This window comes from Mustelus asterias, chromosome 29 (assembly GCF_964213995.1).
Source record: "Mustelus asterias chromosome 29, sMusAst1.hap1.1, whole genome shotgun sequence".
NCBI classification, from domain to species: Eukaryota; Metazoa; Chordata; class Chondrichthyes; order Carcharhiniformes; family Triakidae; genus Mustelus; species Mustelus asterias.
The window spans coordinates 16,931,109-16,952,400 of NC_135829.1; the positions used below are offsets into that span (position 1 = coordinate 16,931,109).

Below are 21,292 nucleotides of genomic sequence, written 5' to 3' on the forward strand. Positions count from 1 at the left end.
TAAGTGAGTGGGCACAAAATCAGGCACATTGGATATAACGTGAGTAAATGTGAACTTGTTCACTTTGGCACGAATAGAAAAGCAGCGTGCTATTTCAATGTAGACTGCAGAACTCTGGAGATGCAGAGGGATCTAGTTGTCCTGGTAGATGAACCAGCAACAGTAAGTAGTCTTACAACACCAGGTTAAAGCCCAACAGGTTTATTTGATAGCACGAGCTTTCAGAGTGGCGCTCTGAAAGCTCGTGCTACCAAATAAACCCGTTGGACTTTAACCTGGTGTTGTGAAACCACTTACTGTGCTTACCCCAGACCAACGCCGGCAACTCCACATCATGAACCAGCAAGTTAGCATGCAGGTACAGCCAATTATTAGGAAGGCAAATGGAATGGAATATAAAAGTTGGAATGTTTTACTGCAGCTGTACATGGCTTTGGTGGGACCACATCTGGAGTACTGTGTTTGGTCTCGTTATTTAAAAGGAAGATATAATTGCTTTTTTAAGCTTTTCAGTGAAGGTTCACTGGACTCATTCCTGGGACGAAGGGGGTGGGGTTGTCTTATCAAGAAATGTTAAACAGATTAGGCCTTTCCCTTTTGGAGTTTAGAGGTGATCTTATTGAGATATACAAGATCCGGAGGGGACTGGATGGGGGAGGCGGAATACCTGGAGGATGTCTCCTCGTCATAGAAATCATAAGAAACCCTACAGTACAGAAAGAGGCCATTCGGCCCATCAAGTCTGCACCGACCACAATCCCACCCAGACCCTACTCCCATATCCCTACATATTTTACCCACTAATCCTCTAACCTACGCATCTCAGGACACTAAGGGGCAATTTTAACATGGCCAATCAACCTAACCCGCACATCTTTGGACTGTGGGAGGAAACCGGAGCACCCGGAGGAAACCCACACAGACACGAGGAGAATGTGCAAACTCCACACAGACAGTGACCCAAGCCGGGAATCAAACTCAGGTCCCTGGAGCTGTGAAGCATCAGTGCTAACCACTGTGCTACCGTGCCACCCTTAAACTTAAGGACACTAAGGGACAATTTAGCATGGCCAATCCACCTAACCTGCACATCTTTAGACGGTGGGAGGAAACCAGAGCACCAGGAGGAAACACATGCAGACACGGGGAGAATGTGCAAACTCCACACAATCACCCAAGGGTAGAATTGAACCCGGGTCCCTGGTGTTGTGAGGTAGCAGTGCTGACCACTGGGCTACTGTGCCAGTGGGGGAAGACTAAAACTAGGAGACATGGTTTAAATGGTTAGCACTGCTGCCTCACAGCACCAGGGACCCGAGTTCGATTCCCGGCTCGGGTCACTGTCTGTGGGAGTCTGCACGTCCTCCTCGCCTCTGCGTGGGTTTCCTCCGGGTGCTCCAGTTTCCCCACAGTCCAAAAGACGTGCTGGTTAGGGTGCATTGGCCATGCTAAATTCTCCCTCAGTGTACCCGAACAGGCGCCGGAGTGTGGCGCCTAGGGGATTTTCACAGTGACATCATTGCAGTGTTAATGTAAGCCGACTTGTGACACTAATAAATAAACTTCAACAATAAGGGGTTTTAAACCACAGAGAGGAAGTGAAACCTTATCTCCCAAAGGGTTGTTTGTGTGTGGAATTCTCTACTCTAGGAAGTAGTGGAGGCTGGGTGAATGAGATCTCTGTTCGGCAAGAGAATAGAGGGTTACGGGGGAAAAGAGGAAAGGGGAGTTCAGACCACAACCAGATCAGCCATTACATTATAGAATGGTGGAGTAGGCTTGAAGGGCTGAATGGCCACCTCCAGCGCCTACGTTCATTTGTTCCCATGTCCTATATACCAATCTGACGCCGACTGCTCCCTCTGAACCAATAAACCAGGTAATCCAAGCGCGGTATTTTACCAAGCAATAAAACCCAAAGGCACATCATTGTGGCAAAATCATTTTAATGTTTAGAACCACAAAACAAGTTTCCTTTATATTTCAACAAGACAAAGTCTGTTAACAAGGATTTGTATGAAAAACAAACAATATTTAAATGTCAAAATAAAGTCAAACACTCAGCGTAAACAAAAGAAAAGATTCTTTTTCCGGCTTTCTTCAGGTACTGGTCAAGCAGAAGCTCGTGACAGTCTGTGTGTCAGCATTAACTCATCCAACAGCAGAGGTTAGATACTCGGGATACATCAACATAGTTCAGGTACTCAGGCTCCACACGAGATCCTGCACGTACAATTCACACTCTCAATTCTCTATTTCACCGTGTAACCGTTTCATTGACACTGAGGAGCCTATCAAAGTGCAAGATCAATGGAAAGAATCTGATGCGCTCCCAGCACACACCTCCGCATCCCTCCAACCATCAAATTAGGGTCGATCTTGAGGATAAAACTTAAAGACGACATCGAAAAAACAACAACAATCTTGGTCTGGTTCCCGTCAAACTCAAAGTTTATGAAACAAATATTGCATTTTGAAAAGTGGTCTTGTTTCACAAAAAATATACACTGACTTGGTGTTGATCTAAACCTTCTGCCCTCTCCCCTGGTCTAGTCAAGACTTGCAGTGACGTGGGAGTTAGGGCAAGATCTTCTACCCGTTCACAGTTAGAATCATAAAATCCCTACAGTGCAGAAGGAGGCCATTTAGCCCATCGAGCCTGCACCGACCACAATCCCACCCAGGCCGTATCCCCATAACCTCAAGCAATTACCCTAGTCACCCTGACACTAAGAGGCAATTTACTATGGCCAATCCACTAACCCGCACATCTTTGGACTGTGGGAGGAAATCGGAGCTCCCAGGAAACCCACGCAGACACGGGGAGAACGTGGAGACTCCGCACAGACAGTGACCCAAGCCGGGAATCGAACCCGGGTCCCTGGTGCTGTGACGCAGCAGTGCTAACCACTGTGCCACCGATAACAGGCAATTAATTCAGGGTCATTCCAGGAGCCTTGAAAGCTGCAGTGCGATTCAAGGTCATTCTTAAGACATAGCTTCCAAATTGCGAGGGGCAATTTATGGCTGTAACACTGACAGGAAGCAAAACCCATGTTTCACAGACCAACCAATGTGACACATTTCAAATACCACTTTGCAACTGGCATTGTAAACTGGGGGGACAATTTTCAAGGCATTGTGACAGATAATGTGCATTATTAAACCTACAAATGACGCTCTGTACAGAACAGGTGGAAGACGTGATGGGGAGAATTCCCATTCTGTGCTAGAATCAATTGGACTGTCTGATGTTAGAATGATGACGGTACAACAATGTGCATTTCAATTGTAAACATGATATACTTCCACTGAATATCCTTCATGGAGGCGAAAGATTCATCAACACCAATCTTTTCAAAACACAACATTGTAGTGAATTGATAGTCTGAGCAAAGGATGGCTATATTATATCCAATAGCACATTTTCCCTTTTCCCCATTATTCAGAAGGAAAGTCACACACACGTTATTTTAAGGCAAATCTTCCCCTCCTTCCCAACATTTAATACAAATCATTTTTGGTTGTCAAAGGAAGCCCGCTTCCCAAAATACTGATATGAAACAAAAAAAAAAGTGAAGGATCAGAAAGGCAACACATCCAATTGGAAATCACGCTGGACGAGATCTCCAAATAATACTGTTACGCATTGGAATTGGTCCCATGATTGGCTAACCAGAACTGATAGCTTCTGCCATCGTTAAAAGGAAGACATTAGCAGAGTGTCCAAATGGCGGTACCTGATACATTCCCACCGTCAGTCTGGAGGTTAGTTCGACACGCAGCCTTTCCATTATCTGCAGTTATAGGGAAACATGCCCAGCATATTTCTTCCGCGGTGGGAGAAGAGGTTTATTTTAAGGACGGACCGTGAGTAATTCTGCCTTTTGTTTTGTACATATAAAAAAAACAAGTTCTAAAGAGGGCCACTCGCTTCCCTGGAACATTCAATTGAAAGCAGACGAACGGGACAAGGGCTACTTAGCACTCAAACGGTGGGCTAACAAAGTGGGGTGGACAATCTACGTCTGAGCCCCCCCACCCCTCCCTTCTGGAGATCCCAGGAACTGTTTTCCAACAGCAGCAAATAGGTTCGAGTGCCAGGTAGCCCCGGGGCTAAAGCTCCTAGCCAGCCAGTTGGTAAGCTCCTAGCCAGCCAGTTGGTAAGCTCCAGCCGTGCTCCCAGATCATCCTTGCAGCTTCAGTTATTCAGCAAGGCCATTCAGTCATTAAGAGGGGCTACACATCCCGCTTAGGTGTCCTCGTCATCGTCACTAATGACGTCCCGCCTCTCGGGGTTCGCCGTTTCGCGCTCCCGTAGAAAGTCCTGGCGGATTGCTTCCAGCTCGCTCAACTCCTGGCGCACTTTCTCCAAGTGGAAAGCTCGGTGGTTATGGATTAGCCGCATCGGGAAGGGGTTCATGTCCACAAAGGCAATGTTGGTGAGCTTTCTGCAACACAAAACCAGCCATCAGAATTCTGGAAACAGTTCTGGTGAAAGATTTGATCGCGGGAACAGATTAATGATCAGAAACAAAACTGAGCATTGCATAAAATTCAACAGAATCATTTCACTTTCCAAAGTCAGAGGATTAAAATATCTCCGATTTTGTACAATTTCAAGTTTGACATCAGAATCCGTTTATTTATCAGTGTCGTAAGTAGGCTTACACGAACTGTGCAATGAAGTTACTGAGAAAATCCCCTCCGGCACCTGTTCAGGTACACAGAGAATTTAGTATGGTCAATGCGTCTAACCAGCACGTCTTTCAGACTGAGGGGGGAAACCGGAGCACCCGGAGGAAATCCACTCAGACACGGGGAGAACGTGCAAACTCCACACAGACAGTGACCCAATCGAACCCAGGTCCCTGGTGCTGAGAGGCAGCAGTGCTAACCACTGTGCCACCATGCCTTGCAATAGAGATCCAGCTAAATGATCCTTGCAATAGAAAGGTTAAATGATGGTTACTAATTTGTTTCTGTTTAAGTTATTTCCCTAATGGAGTAGTTTCTTGGTGTGAATACCTCATTGAGACAAGCCATTAAAAAGGGTTCTCTCTTCACTGGTGTGCACCATTTGCTTGCCAGGTACATCACACGGTGAAGAATGTGTACCCTATTTGTCCAGAGAATCTGGGCTTCAACTCCACTTTCCCACCCTCTCTCCATATCCCATGATCCTTGAAAGGCCAAACATCTGTCTATCCGATCCTTAAATATATTCAATGGCGGTATATCCGCAAGTCTCTCGGGTAGAGAATTCCAAACATTCACCTCCCTTTGAGCGAACAAATTTCTCCTCATCTCAGTCCTAAATAATCGGCCTGTCATCCTGAAACTGTTCCCCATGTTCTCGATTCTCCAGCCTGGGGGAACAATCTCTCAACATTGAACCTTTCAAATCCCTTCAATAATCTTCAATGTTCCAGTGAGATCAGCAATGAGAATATAGATCCAATTTAACCAGCCTCTCATTGAGAAAGTTTTTGGAGGGTTTAAAAAGGGCTTACCTTGGAGGTTCAGCTTCATTGTTCCCAGGAGCAGGCTGAGGTTAAGAGAGTGGGTGTTCTGACTGTAATTAATTATTTATTTTTTCAGTTAATTTTGGGTTTAAAATCGGAGGTTTTTTTCAAAACCGGAAGTCGGGCCAGGAGAGGCCAGGGGAAGTTTTTGGAGGGTTTAAAAGTGCACCAAAGTATACAGCGGGCAGCATCGTAGCAGGCAGCAGAGTGAGTGGGAAGTTGAGTGAGCTGTCAGGGCTTTGGCTCACAGGGCTTGGACGAGCAGGGGTGAGTTTTTGTTTCCTTACACTCTTATTAACTTTTCACTGTCTTACTTGACATAAAGTGTCCAGTATGAGTGTGAAACCAGTGTGTTGTTCCCAGTGTAGGATGTGGGAGGTCCTGGAGGCATCTGGCCTCCCGGACATCCACATCTGTGAGGGGTGTGTCGAGCTGCGGTTCCTGAGGGACCGTGTTAGGGAGCTGGAACTGCAGCTTGAGGATCTTAGGCTGATGAGGGAGAATGAGGAGGTGATAGACAAGAGCTATCATCAGGTGGTCACACCAGGGCCACGGGAGGAGGCCAAGTGGGTGACGGCCAGGAAGGGTAAGGCTAGGGTGGTTGAGAGCACCCCGGTGGATTTGCCCCTGCACAACAAGTACTCCTGCTTGAGTACTGCTGGGGGGGGAACAGCCCGCCTGGGGAAAGCAGCAGTGGCCGTGTCTCCGCAGTGGAGTCCAGCCCTGTAACTCAGAGGGCTAAGGAAAAGAGGAGGAAGGCGGTATTAATCGGGGACTCGATGGTGAAGGGGACAGACAGGCGTTTCTGCGGAGGTAGGCGGGATTCTCGCATGGTGGTCTGCCTCCCTGGGGCCGGGATCCAGGATGTCGCTAGTCGCGTCCCGGAAATCCTGAGGTGGGAGGGAGAGGAGCCTGAGGTAGCGGTACATATTGGTACCGCTGATGTGGGTAGGAAGGGAGAAGGGGTCATGAAAAAGGAGTACAGGGAATTAGGGAGACAGCTGAGAAAGAGGAAAGCAAAGGTAGTAATCTCAGGATTACTGCCTGTGCCACGGGAAGGTGAGGGCAGGAATGGAGTGAGGTGGAGGATGAATGTGTGGCTGAGGGACTGGTGCAGGGGGCAGGGATTCAGGTTCCTGGACCATTGGGACCTCTTTAGGGGCAGGGGTGATCTGTATACAAAAAATGGGTGGAACTTGAATCACACGGGGACCAATATCCTGGCCGGTAGGTTGGCTAAGGCTACTGGGGAGAATTTAAACTAGGGGGAGGGGAGCTAGAAGAGTTGACTAGGATCAAGGAACTAATTGATGGGGGGGAGGATGCAGGGGTAAGGGGAATTACAAAATTAATGGTAGAGGAGAGGGTGCAAGTGAATGAAGGTGGTAATTTAGATAAGGGAGTAGAGGGAGAGGGTGTTCGCGACTCATCAAAGCGGGTCCAGATAAAAGCTGGAATAAGGACACTTTGCCTGAATGCACGAAGCATTCGGAACAAGGTAAATGAGTTGATGGTGCAAATCAGCACAAGTGGGTACGATCTAGTGGCCATTACAGAAACGTGGCTGAAAGGTGACCAGGACTGGGAGATGAATATCCAGGGGTATTAGGCGTTTAGGAAGAATAGACAGGAAGGAAAAGGTGGTGGGGTCGCGCTATTAATAAGAGATAATATCAGGGTAGTACTGAGGGATGACATAGGCTCTGAGGAACAAAACGTGGAATCATTATGGGTAGAGATGAGGAATAGTAGAGGGAGAAAGACACTAGTCGGTGTGGTATATAGGCCCCCAAATAATAATGTTGAGGTAGGGAGGGCTATAAACAAGCCGATAAGGGATGCGTGTAAAAACGGAACGGCAATAATCATGGGAGACTTCAACATGCACATTGACTGGCAGACTCAAGTCGGTAAGGGTGGAATGGAGGAAGAGTTCTTAGAATGCTGTCGGGATAGTTTCCTTGAACAGCATGTTACGGAACCGACGAGGGAACGAGCTATTTTGGATCTGGTATTGTGTAACGAGGTAGGTAGAATTAAGGATCTTATTGTGAAGGACCCTCTTGGGTCTAGTGACCACAATATGGTCGAATTTCTGATTCAGATGGAAGAGGAGAAAGTTTGGTCCCAAACCAGTGTCCTCTGTTTGAACAGAGGGAAATATGATAGGATGAGGGATGAATTGGCTAAGGTAGACTGGGAGAGCAGGCTGGCAGGTAGGATAGCTGAGGAACAGTGGAGGATTTTTAAGGAGATCCTTTTCAGTTCTCAGCAAAAATATATTCCAGCAAAAAACAAGGATTGTAAGAAAAGGGAGAACCAGCCGTGGATAACGAAGGAAATAAAGGAGAGTATTAAAATAAAAACAGCTGCGTACAGAGTGGCCAAAAATAGTGGAGAAACAAGTGATTGGGAAAAATTTAAGAAACAACAAAGAGAGACTAAGAAAGCGATAAAGAAAGGAAGGATAGACTATGAAGCTAGGCTAGCAATTAATATAAAAAATGATAGTAAAAGTTTTTATAAATATATAAAAAGGAATAGAGTGGCTAGAGTGAATGTTGGACCCTTGGAGGACGAGAGGGGGGAGTTAATAGTGGGAAATGAGGATATGGCTGAGTCTTTAAATAAGTTTTTTGTGTCGGTCTTCACGGTGGAGGACACAAATAGTTTGCCAAATATTAACGATAGAGGGTTGGCAGCAGGAGAAATACTTAATACAATTAATGTTACCAGAGAGGCAGTGCTGGGTAGACTAATGGGACTGAAGGTGGACAAGTCCCCGGGTCCGGATGGAATGCATCCCAGGGTACTGAAAGAAATGTCAGAGGTAATAGTGGATGCGTTAGTGATTATTTATCAAAACTCGTTGCATTCTGGGGTAGTGCCAGTTGATTGGAAAACGGCTAATGTTACGCCGCTGTTTAAAAAAGGAAGGAGACAAAAGGCGGGTAACTATAGGCCGGTCAGCTTAACGTCTGTAGTAGGGAAAATGCTGGAATCCATTATTAAAGAGGAGATAGCAGGGCATCTGGATAGAAATGGTTCGATCAATCAGACGCAGCATGGATTCATGAGGGGAAAGTCGTGCTTGACGAACATGTTGGATTTTTATGAAGATGTGACTAGGGCGGTTGATGGAGGAGAACCGGTGGATGCGGTGTTTTTGGATTTCCAAAAGGCGTTTGATAAGGTGCCCCATAAAAGGCTGCTGAAGAAGATTAGGGCACACGGAGTTGGGGGTAGTGTGTTAAAGTGGATTGGGGACTGGCTATCCGACAGGAAGCAAAGAGTCGGAATAAATGGGTGTTTTTCCGGTTGGAGAAAGGTAACTAGTGGCGTGCCGCAGGGATCGGTACTCGGGCCGCAACTGTTTACCATTTATATAGATGATCTGGAGGAGGGGACGGAGTGTAGGGTAACGAAGTTTGCAGACGACACAAAGATAAGTGGAAAAGTGAATCGTGTGGAGGACGGAGAAGATCTGCAGAGAGATTTGGACAGGCTGAGTGAGTGGGCGAGGATATGGCAAATGGAGTATAACGTTGAGAAATGCGAGGTTATACACTTTGGAGGAAATAATAACAAATGGGATTACTATCTCAATGGTAACAAATTAAAACATGCTACCGTGCAAAGGGACCTGGGGGTCCTTGTGCATGAGACGCAAAAGCCCAGTCTGCAGGTACAACAGGTGATCAAGAAGGCAAATGGGATGTTGGCCTATATTGCGAAGGGCATAGAATATAAAAGCAGGGATGTCTTGATGCACCTGTACAGGGCATTGGTGAGGCCGCAGCTGGAATACTGTGTGCAGTATTGGTCCCCTTATATGAGGAAGGATATATTGGCATTGGAGGGAGTGCAGAGAAGGTTCACCAGGTTGATACCGGAGATGAGGGGTTTGGATTATGAGGAGAGGCTGAGGAGATTGGGTTTGTACTCGTTGGAGTTTAGAAGGATGAGGGGGGATCTTATGGAGACTTATATGATAATGCGGGGGCTGGATAGGGTGGAGGCGGAGAGATTCTTTCCACTTAGTAAGGAAGTTAAAACTAGAGGACACAGCCTCAAAATAAAGGGGGGTCGGTTTAAGACAGAGTTGAGGAGGAACTTCTTCTCCCAGAGGGTGGTGAATCTCTGGAATTCTCTGCCCACTGAGGTGGTGGAGGCTACCTCGTTGAATATGTTTAAAGCGCGGATGGATGGATTCCTGATCGGTAAGGGAATTAAGGGTTATGGGGATCAGGCGGGTAAGTGGTACTGATCCACGTCAGATCAGCCATGATCTTATTGAATGGCGGGGCAGGCTCGAGGGGCTAGATGGCCTACTCCTGCTCCTATTTCTTATGTTCTTATGTTCTTATTGGGGGGAGAACCCTCTCACCCCAGGGATCCACTTAGTGACCCTTCGCCATGCGAATGAAAGTACATCCTCCCTTATATATAGGAACCAAAATTACACGCTTTATTCAATGTGTGATCTTACCAAAGCTCTGTACAATTGTAGCAAGACTCCCTTCAATCCCCTTGCAATAAAGGCCAACAAACTATTTGCTTTCCTAATCGCTTGCTGTACTTGCATTTTCTGAAGCTTGAAGATATCTGAAAGCTTTAATTCGGATAACCTTTAATTAGGAGGGCGCCACGGTGGCACAGTGGCTAGCACTGCCGCCTCTCAGCGCCAGGGATCTGGGTTCGATTCCCCGGCTTGGGTCACTGTTCGGAGTCTGCACATTCTCCCCATATCTGCGTGGGTTTCCTCTGGGTGCTCCGGTTTCCTCCCACAGTCCAAAGATGTGCGGGTTAGGTGCATTGCCCATGCTAAATTGCCCCTTAGTGAGAGGGGGACTAGCTAGGTTAAATGCATGGGTTAGGGCCTGGTGGGAATGTGGTCAGTGCAGACTTGATGGGCTGAATGGCCGCCTCCTGCACTGTAGGGATTCTATAATCTATAACTCAATCCCACGTACTGTATGATCTGCAATACAGTGTTGCTCAGTATTATCAATTTGCACTTGCAGCATCTTTGGGAAGTGAGGGGAGAGTCACTGCCTTTGACGTATCAGCACCATTTGACCGAGCGTGGCACCAAGTGGCCCCTAGTGAAATTGGCATCAATGCGAATCGGGGGGGAAACTCTCCGCTGGTTGGAGTCACACCTGGCACAAAGGAAGATGGTTGTGCTTGTTGGAGTCCCATGACATCGCTGCAGGAGTCACTCAGGATAGTGTCCTGGGCCCAACCATCTTCAGCCGCTTTAAAGGCGTTTCCTCCATTATAAAATCAGAAATGGGGATATCCGTGGGTGATTGTGCAATATTCAACACAATCTGCGACTCCACAGATACGGGAGGAGCCCATTTTCAGAATCAGCAAGACCTGGACAACATTCAGGCTTGGGATGATTAGTGACAGGTAACACTCATGCTACACAAGTGCCAGGCAATGATCATCTCCAATAAGGGGCTATTTCACAATCAACCCTCAATAGCCTTACCATCCCTGAAATCCCCCATCATCAACATCCTGGGGGTTACCATTGACCAGAAACTTAACATAGCCACATAAATACAAGAGCAGGACAGAGGCTAGGAATCCTGTGAAGAGTAACTCACCTCCCGACTCCTCAAAGCCCATCCATCAACTACAGGGCACAAGTCAGGAGTGTGATGGAATACTCCCCACTTGCCTGGATGGGAGCAGCTCCAACAACACTCAACAAGCTCGACACCATCCAGGACAAAGGAGCCCCGCTTGATTGGCACCCCATCCACCATCTTGAAAATTAACACACAGCGGCAGCCGTGTGTACCATCTGCAAGATGCAGTGCAGCAACTCACCAAGACTCCTTCGACAGCACCTTCCAAACCCATGGCCACCACCATCTAGATGGACAAAGGAGCAAGGTGCATGGGAACAAAACCACCTGCAAGTTTTCCTCCAGGCCACACACCACCCTGACTTGGAACTATTTTGCCATTCCTTCACTGTCAAAATCGTGGAACTCCCTCCCTAACAGCACTGTGGGTGCACCTACACTAGGTGGACTGCAAAGGTTCAAGAGTGCAGCTCATAACCACCTTCGCAAGGGCAATTAAAGATGAGCAAAGCTCGCAGCCCATAGAATAATGGGAATAAAAAACAAAATGCTGTACAACACTTTTTCTTTTATTCAGACGTGGGACATGGGTGTCGCTGGCTGGCCAGCATTTATTGCCCATCCCTAGTTGCCCTTGACTTTGCAGTGCTTGCTACAACCGAGTGGTTTGCTAGAGCATTTCTGAGGTTGATTGAGAGTCAACCACATTGCTGTGGCTCTGGAGTCACATGTAGGCCAGACCGGGTAAGGACAACAGGTTTCCTTCCCTAAAGGGACATTAGTGAACCAGATGGGTTTTTCCAACAATGGTTTCATGGTCACCAGTAGATTCTTAATTCCAGATTTTTAAAAATTGAATTCAAATTCCACCATCTGCCGTGGCGGGATTCGAACCCGGGTCCCCAGAATAATAGTTGATTTTCTGGATTAATAGTCCAGTGATAATACCACTGGGCCATCGCCTCTCCATTGGGGCAAGGGATCCTAGACAGGAAGGAGAAAATTTAAGCGAAGTGACTAAAGGCATAAAAGGAGGTTCGGAAGAGCCTTTTGAAATTGGGGAGAGGAGAGGTAGCAAGATGGAGGGATTATAAAGAGCGTTCTGCAGCACAGAGTGTGGGGGAGCTGGACCGTGTGCTGACAGGGGTGGGGCTAGGAATACACAGTAGAAGATTGAGGGGACACTGGGGGTTGAGAGTTGGAATACAGGGTTGACGGAGACAGGTGGAGCACAGACAGGGAAGGAGGGGCAGAAGACAAGGCTCTGACGCTGATGCTCAGTCACCTCTTTCACAGACACTGCAATTCCAACAGGAGACCATTACTTTTCAGAAAGATAACGTCCAGGTGAATTCCACATTTAAGCACAAGGTACCAACAAGATTGGAAATGAAAGATGAAGTAACTGGGGCACTGATTAAGTACCAAGTGCATTTAAACAGATGGCAGGGAGTGGGGAAAGAAACACACCCAGGACTGTTAATCAGCTCAGGGCATTCTTTCAGGATTTGGCAGTCCTCTTGCTTACCGTGCGTCAAGAATAGTGTGAGTGAAGCGTCTCAGATACTTGAATATGGACATGTTATCCTGAAGCTTTAGAAACTCCTCCTCCTTGAATTTGAAGACTGCGAGTGCATATCGGAATATAACCTGTAGATAACGCAGAAAGTGATTACAATAAAACAGAAGAAAACAGCTTGGGGGGATTCTCCCAGCCTGCTGAGCTGCTCTAGCCGTGCAACGGGCCACGAGACATCAGCGGACGGTGCTTAACGGGCTCCCCACTGGGCGCCACAGCCACCGCACACCTCCATTTCTGAGATTATTTTTTTTAGAGTAACCAGTTCTGTGCTGGAAATTCCCATTAGCATTTCACTAGCGGGCCCGGGACTGAAGTCTCAGAGCCCGCTGGCATTTCAATGCTAGTGAGTGGCTGAGTGGTTCCCTCCAGTGGGGTTTACAACAGCTCCCCACTAACGGGGAACTGGCAGCCAATCACGCTGGAGGGAACAGAGACCATTGAGGCCCCTCCACCCCACCCCCCTCAGGAGGTCAGGGGTAAAGGGCAGGGTGCACCCCCTGGGCAGTGCCAGTCTGGCCCTTTGGCATTGCTCAGGGGGTCCAGGAGGCCAGCGATCGGGGAGTGGGAGGGTTGGAATGGGCCCGGAATAAAACCTGTAGATAATGCAGAAAGTGATCAGGGAGTGGGAGGGTCGCGGGGCTGGCCAGCAGTCAGGAGGCTGACAGTGTGGGGCCAGTGCCCATGCACTGATCTCCGCTCTGACAGATCGGCGCATATGCTGTGGCCCGCTCGGCGCCATGCTGCCAGCCTCTCCAGCTGGATGAGGCCATGCCCACAAATTTTCAGAGTGAATCTCGCTCGGGTGCTCTGCAGTGCTCAGTGTGGGAGATCCATTCGGAAAATCACGCTAAAACAATGGCGGGAGTTACTCCAGTTTTCAAGCACATTCAGCACTTAGAATGTTTTTGGGGGAGTGTGTTTCAGATGACTACAAATAGTAAAAATCTTAATCACCAATAGTTTAAAACTTAACGTTTAAAAAAAAACTTGATCAGAGAAATATAGTAAAAATGACATAGGGTGTTAAAATGCCTGAAAAATTTCAATTTTTAAACTTATAAAATTTCTGTAAGAATCAGAAATATAACCATAAAGAATACGGAAAAGTTTCCAGTTACGTAAATCTAAACCCAAAAATTGCCATGAAACATTGTACTGTACCTTTGGACCTTCGTACAGGAATGAATCCCAGATACGGAACATGATGTCACTGACAACACTGTCCACAAATACCACAAGGAACCAGTTAAAGGTGATGAGGGAGAAATCGACCTTGTACTGTTCAAAATGAGCGTGGAGCCGTGGCAACTTCTCACTCAGCAACTCTTTGAACACCCGCTGGTCAACCTGGTGTGCAGAAAGGAACAGTCTGAGGGACAGCACAAGAGAATACACCTTTACACCGAGCACCTCTCACCTCCTCTGAACAGCCCCAACCACTTCACTGTCAATGAGTTCATTCCAAAGTGCAGTCAATTTACACACACCCAAGGTCAGAAAAACAGTTGGGCAGCACAACGGAAGAAATATTTACACTTACTAAAATACTGCCACGGAATTGTTCACATTCATTAGGCAGGTGGGACCTCTGGTTTAAGGTTTCCTCTGAAAATGCAGCATTCCTGAGCCGCTCCTCTCAAACTAGCCCGAGCCTGACATTCTATTAACCAACGCTTGCTGCTTCCTCTAGTTTTAGCCGGATCCTTTTACCTCGGATAATCAATCTTCCGAGATTAGGTGGGATGTCAGGTGTTTCTCGAGTGTCGGTGCAGGCTCGATGGGCCAAAGGGCCTCTTCTGCGCTGTATGATTCTACGTGGAACGTTAGAGATTTTTTCTATTGCGAGTCTGGGTAACTAAATCCTAGGGCTTTCCAACATCCAATTGGGGGGGGGGGGGGGGGGGGGTATGTCGCTTCTTCAAAAGTGTCCAGGGGGAGTAGGGCAGGATCAGCCCCTTTTCGAAAAGTTGACTGCCATATAGGTCATTTGAATAGATAATCCACAAAGTTTATTGTTAATGGCTCGCTCTATTTTCACAATTACTGACACAAAGTCTAATGGGCCTGCAGATATCAAAGATTTTGCCACCCTCCTTGAGACAGATTAAACATGGGATCATATCCAATCCAGTCACAGGACCATTCACTAAATCAGCAGCTTCACGATGGCTGTCAGAGGTTTCGTCCCGAGTCTGGTTTAGTAGCCTCGTGCTTGCAGAATCTTTCAGAGGATTTATTGATTTTTAGACCTTGGAATCTGTCTAGGAAGCCCATGACATAAAAATCACACGGTCAAAATGCAGAACTTACGAGGGGTGCACGTTAATGTTTCCACCAGTGAGTGCTACCAGGAAACAACATTTCAACAGAGTGTTTATTTTTAGCCTGTTCTAGTTTTCATCCTCAAAAGGATCTCAATCATTCTTTCGCAATCCGCTTTTTGTTAGAGTGTCACATGTGGCATAATTGGAGACCATTGGGTCTATCAAGTGCATGCCAGCTCCTAGTGAGGCAATCCTGTCAGTCCCACTAACCCGGTCGATTCCTATAGCTCTGCAAGCTCATTTCCTTCATGTGTCCATCCAATTTCCTTTTAAAATCACTGACTGTTGCCACTTCCACCTCCCTGGTAAGCAGTGTGTTCTGGGCCATTACCACTCAGAGTCATAGAGGTTTACAGCATAGAAACAGGCCCTTCGGCCCAACTTGTCCATGCTGCCATTTTTTTTTTAAACCCTGAAGCTAGTCCCAATTGCCCGCATTTGGTCCATATCCCTCTATACCTATTTTACTCATGTAACTGTCTAAATGTTTTTTAAAAGTCAAAATTGTACCTGTCTCTACTACTACCTCTAGCAGCTCGTTCCAGACACTCACCACCTTGTGTGAAAAAATTGCCCCTCTGGACACTTTTGTATCTCTCCCCTTTCACCTTAAACCTATGCCCTCTAGTTTTAGACTCCCCTACCTTTGGGAAAAGATATTGATATATTAACAAACCTGATCTATGCCCCTCATTATTTTATAGACCTCTATAAGATCTCTCCTCAGCCTTCCAGTCTATCCAGCCTCTCCTTAAAACTCAAACCATCAAGTCCCGGTAGCATCCTAGTAAATTTTTTCTGCACTCTTTCTAGTTTAATAGTATCCTTTCTATAATAGGGTGACCAGAACTGTACACAGTATTCCAAGTGTGGCCTTACCAATGTCTTGTACAACTTCAACAAGACGTCCCAACTCCTGTATTCAATTCTCAACTCCTGTATTCACTGCGCAAGAGAGTTCCTGCTCACATTCCCTCCTACCAAAAACCTTAAATGTGTGTCCCCTAGCTCTTGTTCCAATGGGAAGAGTATTTCCTTGTCTATCAAATTAAGCATGTCATAATCTTGTAAACCTCTATCAAATTTCCCCATAATCTATTTTGCTCCTCGAAGAACAACCCCAATCAATCCAACATAACCTTGAAACTAAATCCTCCCCATCCATGAAACCATTCTGGTAAAAATCTGCCCTCACAATGAGGTTATCAATTAATCCAATCTCAAAACACCCAGAACCAAAAGAGAAAATGCTGAAAAATCTCAGCAGGTCTGGCAGCATCTGTAAGGAGAGAAAAGAGCTGATGTTTCGAGTGCAGATGACCCTTTGTCAAAACTGGAACACAGGGTGGAACTCTAGTGCTTTTTTCTCTCCTTACAGATGCTGCCAGACTTGCTGCGATTTTCCAGCATTTTCTCTTTTGGTTTCAGATTCCAGCATCCGCAGTAATTTGCTTTTCTTCAAAACAGCCAGTCTAGTACAGCCTGCCCTCCGCTTGGAACAAGCTGTCCTAAGAAATCATCACAAAAACATTCTATGAAATTCCTCATCCACATTACCTTTGCTTTTCTGATTTTTCCAAACTATATGTAGATTAAAATCCCCGATTATTGTCATACCTTGCTGACAAGTTCCCGTTATCTCTTCTTTTATACTGTGTCCTATCATAGAATCCCTATAGTGCAGAAGGAGGCCATTCGGCCCATCGAGCCTGCACTGACAACAATCCCGCCCAGGCCCAATCCCTGTCACTCCATGTATTTACCCGAGCTAATCCCCCCTGACACTAAGGGACAATTTAGCATGGCCAATCCCCCAAACCTGCACATCTTTGGACTGTGGGAGGAAACTGGAGCACCCGGAGGAAACCCACGCAGACATGGGGAGAACGTGCAGACGTCACACAGACAGTGACCCAAGCTGGGAATCGAACCCAGGTTCCTGGCGCTGTGAGGCAGTTGTGCTGTGCCGCCCATGTTTAGTTAGTTGACCACGAGTGTCGCGGGATCTTTTATGCCCAAGAGGGTAAAGGTGGTTTTGGTTTATAGCATCTCAAACGACTGCCCCTCTGACAATTGTAGCCTCCCTCAGTTTTGCACTAGAATCCCACCCTGTTTGTTCAAGTCTCTGGAATGGGGGTTGGAACCCAGTCCAGAAGCTTCTGATTCAGAAACGAGACAGCTACCTGCTGAGCCATACTGATACTGTTTAATGGCACAGTTCAGTAAACGGACATGATGCTCTGGTGGAAATGCTGACGAACCTGTCACTAAAAACAGCAATTCAGGGCCAGTTTCACCTTTCACGTGGCCTCATTTGCGCACCCACTGTAGAAATGGACTAACTGTTAAAGGAAAGCGCACTGCAATCAACTCAAAAAGGGAGAAGCAATTGTGTAACGATCTTACCTGTGACCCAAGCAGGTTCTTTGTGTAATAGTCAGGAGTCATAAAACACTCCGTTATGGCAACCAGGCACCAAAAGGCTTCTTCTTGTTCCAGGTACAGGAGTGCGATCCCGGCCAACCTGTACGGAAGATTTCACACATTTTAATACACACTAGTCACTGCTTCTCTCCTCAACAAGGTGCTCACTGCTAGACAACAGCAATTAGCATTCACGCTTAAGTTTATTTATTGTCACAAGTGGGCTTCCATTAACACTGCAATGAATTTACTGTGAAAATCCCCTAGTCGCCACACTCCGGTGCCTGTTCGGGTACACGGAGGGAGAATTTAGCACGGTCAATGCACCTCACCAGCACGTCTTTCGGACTGAGGGGGAAACCGGAGCACCTGGAGGATACCCATGCAGACACCATAGCCAGAAGTTTACCACCACGCCCGCCTCAGAATCGGGGCGGGCAAGGCTCGCAGAATGGAATTCCTCGTTGGCCTTGGGCTGGATTTTACAAGTCTCGCCCGAGCGAGATTGTAAAATAGCGGCACATATCTCTATACGTAAACATTCCACGTCCATTGTCAGAGGCTACAGAAGGATATAGATAGGCTGGAATTTTGGGCAAGGAAATGGCAGATGGAGTTCAATCCTGATAAATGCGAAGTGATGCATTTTGGTGGGAATAAAGTAGGGAGGAGCTACACGATAAATGGAAGAAACATAAAGGGTGTCGAGACGCAGAGGGACCTGGGTGTGCAAGTCCACAGATCTTTGAAGGTGACGTCACAGGTGGAGAAGGTGGTGAAGAAGGCATATGGCATGCTTGCCTTTATAGGACGGGGCATAGAGTATAAAAGTTGGGGTCTGATGTTGCAGATGTATAGAACGTTGGTTCGGCCGCATTTGGAATACTGCGTCCAGTTCTGGTCGCCACACTACCAGAAGGACGTGGAGGCTTTGGAGAGAGTACAGAGGAGGTTTACCAGGATGTTGCCTGGTATGGAGGGGCTTGGTTATGAGGAGAGATTGGGGAAACTGGGGTTGTTCTCCTTGGAAAGACGGAGGATGAGGGGAGACTTAATAGAGGTGTATAAAATTATGAAAGGCATAGATAGGGTGAACGGTGGGAAGCTTTTCCCCGGGTCGGTGGTGACGTTCACGAGGGGTCATAGGTTCAAGGTGAAGGGGGGGGGGGAGGTTTAACACAGATATCAGAAGGACATATTTTACACAGAGGGTCGTGGGGGCCTGGAATGTGTTGCCGGGCAAGGTGGTGGAGGCGGACACACTGGGAACGTTTAAGACTTATCTAGACAGCTATATGAACGGAGTGGGAATGGAGGGATACAAAAGAGTGGTCTAGTTTGGACCAGGGAGCGGCGCGGGCTAATTGTTCTTTGTTTTTCGTTTCAAGGCTTCATTCTATGATCATCTTGCTGGTGCCAGTACAGAGCGAGACTGCGGATAGTTGGGAACCTGTCTCGGGGGCAGGGAATTCATATGGTGTTCGTGGAAGTGGAAATGAATAGGGTTGGGAAGCATTTTCCGATCAGGGCCAGTGTGATCTCCTGGACTCGTTTCGATCGCCTCAGGGGGTCGGAGAGGAATTTCCCAGATTTTTTTTTCCCCATATTGGCCCTGGGGTTTTCACTCTGGGTTTTCGCCTCTCCCTGGAGATCACATGGTCTGGAATGGGGCGGTGGGGGTGAGTTAATAGGTTGTGATGAACAAAGCATCGTAGCTGTGAGGGACAGCTTGGTGGATAGGATATTAGTATGTAGATAGGCTGGAAAATTGGGCGGGGATCCTGGATTCAGGATTCAATCCTGGACCGGGGAGCGGCGCGGGCTTGGAGGGCCGAAGGGCCTGTTCCTGTGCTGTATTGTTCTTTGTTCTTGTTCTTTGTTCTCCACCAAACATAGTAAACTATCCTTACCTGTGACTTCTACACTCTTGTCACAGGAGGTACAAAATTACAGGTAATTAATAAATCAATAATTACTATAAAAAAGTCTAGATTGTCTATCACTGCAATCAATCTTTCATAACTTTATGGTAGCCTTGAAAAATTGCAAACACACGTACAAAAAGCGAGAAATAATAACATAAAAACTGTTACTTTCTTCACTCTTGCACTGAAGTGGGTAATCGGATTATAGCCTCAGGTTTGCTGAATAATACAGATCAAGGTTACCACACAACAGGCAGCCATTCAGCAGACACACCAGTGCTTCATAAGTTCTCATTCTCAAAATTACTGTGGAAATCCCCTAGTTGCCACACTCCGGCACCTGTTCAGGTCCACTGAGGGAGAAATTAGCATGGCCAATGCACTTAATGCACCTCAATTTTTTTTTTGCAAGCATATATTCAAATTCCCTTTGGAAGTTTACTGCTGAATCTACTTCCACCACCCTTTCAATATTTCAGATCTTGCCTAAAAATATTCTCATTTTCCCTGGAATCGTTTGCCAATTGTCTTAACTTGCAACCTCTGGTTACTAACCTTCCTGCAGGTATGGATACATATTCGCCTTATTTACTCGAGTAAAACTCCTCCATTTTCAAAACCAAATATTGCCACATCCTATTTTCAGGGACTTTTAAAAACTTCACTCGTTGGGATGTGGGCAGGCCAGTATTCACTGCCTGCTCCCGATTGCCCTCGAGAAGATGGTGGCGAGCTTTCCTTAACTGTTGCAGCCTTTGTGGTGTAGGTAACACAATGCCTTGGTCTATCACTTGCACCGACTGCCTTGTATGGGCATGAACCTGTGCAATCCCGGACACAGGTCACCAACTCTGTATGGTAAGCACTGAACAAACAATGACAGACATCACCAGAGTGTGGAGACATGGGTTCACACCCACAAGCCAGACACTAGAGTCTCACAACCTCAGCAGTGACGCTAAGAAGTGTTTGTAGGTATTTCCCTGCAGGAAGCACGGTCACCACAGGTCACCTTGGACAGGCTCCAGCGGTAAGATGCACTGGCACTGGTGGGTATAAGGGGCCTGCCACTCTGCCCTGCCATGGTTGCTGCATTTCTGTAGGAAGGGGGGGGGGGGGGGGGGGGGGGGGGAAATCACTTAAAAACATCTCAAAATAAATGTAGAAAGATTAGATTCTCAAAATTGAAGAACCTCTTATACATTTAATATATACAGGCACAACACAACGGTCAGGGTATGCAATATATTTATGCCCAAGTTGTGTGCAGTCTGCTAGAAGGATGCACTTTTCTATGCAAATTATTTCTAGTTTGTTCCTCACTGAGATTACCATCGCCTGTGTAAGATGAGCATCTTACAGTTTGTCTAAGTTGATCTCGACAATGAACGTTTCCAATACAGGAACAGTGGTATGAAGCAGCTTCTAGGTATAATTCCGCTTTCCCTGATCGTTACTGGCAGCCATTTTACCAATGGCTGGGAGGACCAGAGAAGAGGTGAAAAATAAAGTTTTTTAAAAAGTGCACATGCTGGCACAGTGGTTAGCTCTGCTGCTTCACAGCGCCAGGGACCCGGGTTCGATTCCCGGCTTGGGTCACTGTCTGTGTGGAGTTTGCACATTCTCCCCGTGTCTGCGTGGGTTTCCTCCAGGTGCTCCGGTTTCCTCCCACAGTCCGAAAGACGTGCTGGTTAGCTGCATTGGCCGTGCTAAATTCCCCCTCTGTGTACCCGAACAGGTGCTGCAGTGTGGCAACTAGGGGATTTTCACAGTAACTTCATTGCAGTGTTAATGCAAGCCTACTTGTCTCACAAATAAATAAATATTTTTTAATTAAAAAAAATTTGAAAATTTGTTCATTGCACCAATGTATCCCATCCTCTCAATGCAGCTTTATCTCCAAACCACT

At 46.8% G+C, this 21,292-nt stretch overlaps 1 protein-coding gene across 1 annotated transcript in view; it reads right to left on the reverse strand.

Moving 5' to 3' along the window:
• Positions 1-1,927: 1,927 nt before the first annotated feature.
• tbc1d2b (TBC1 domain family, member 2B) overlaps positions 1,928-21,292 on the reverse strand; it is a 141,858-nt gene continuing 122,493 nt past the window's right edge. The window contains exons 10-13 of the mRNA XM_078200127.1: positions 17,441-17,558; positions 13,872-14,057; positions 12,657-12,778; positions 1,928-4,451 (exon numbers count right to left, since the gene is read on the reverse strand). Of these exons, the coding sequence (XP_078056253.1) occupies positions 4,253-4,451; positions 12,657-12,778; positions 13,872-14,057; positions 17,441-17,558 (625 nt within the window). The 3' untranslated portion in view covers positions 1,928-4,252. The remainder of the gene's footprint in view (positions 4,452-12,656; positions 12,779-13,871; positions 14,058-17,440; positions 17,559-21,292) is intronic.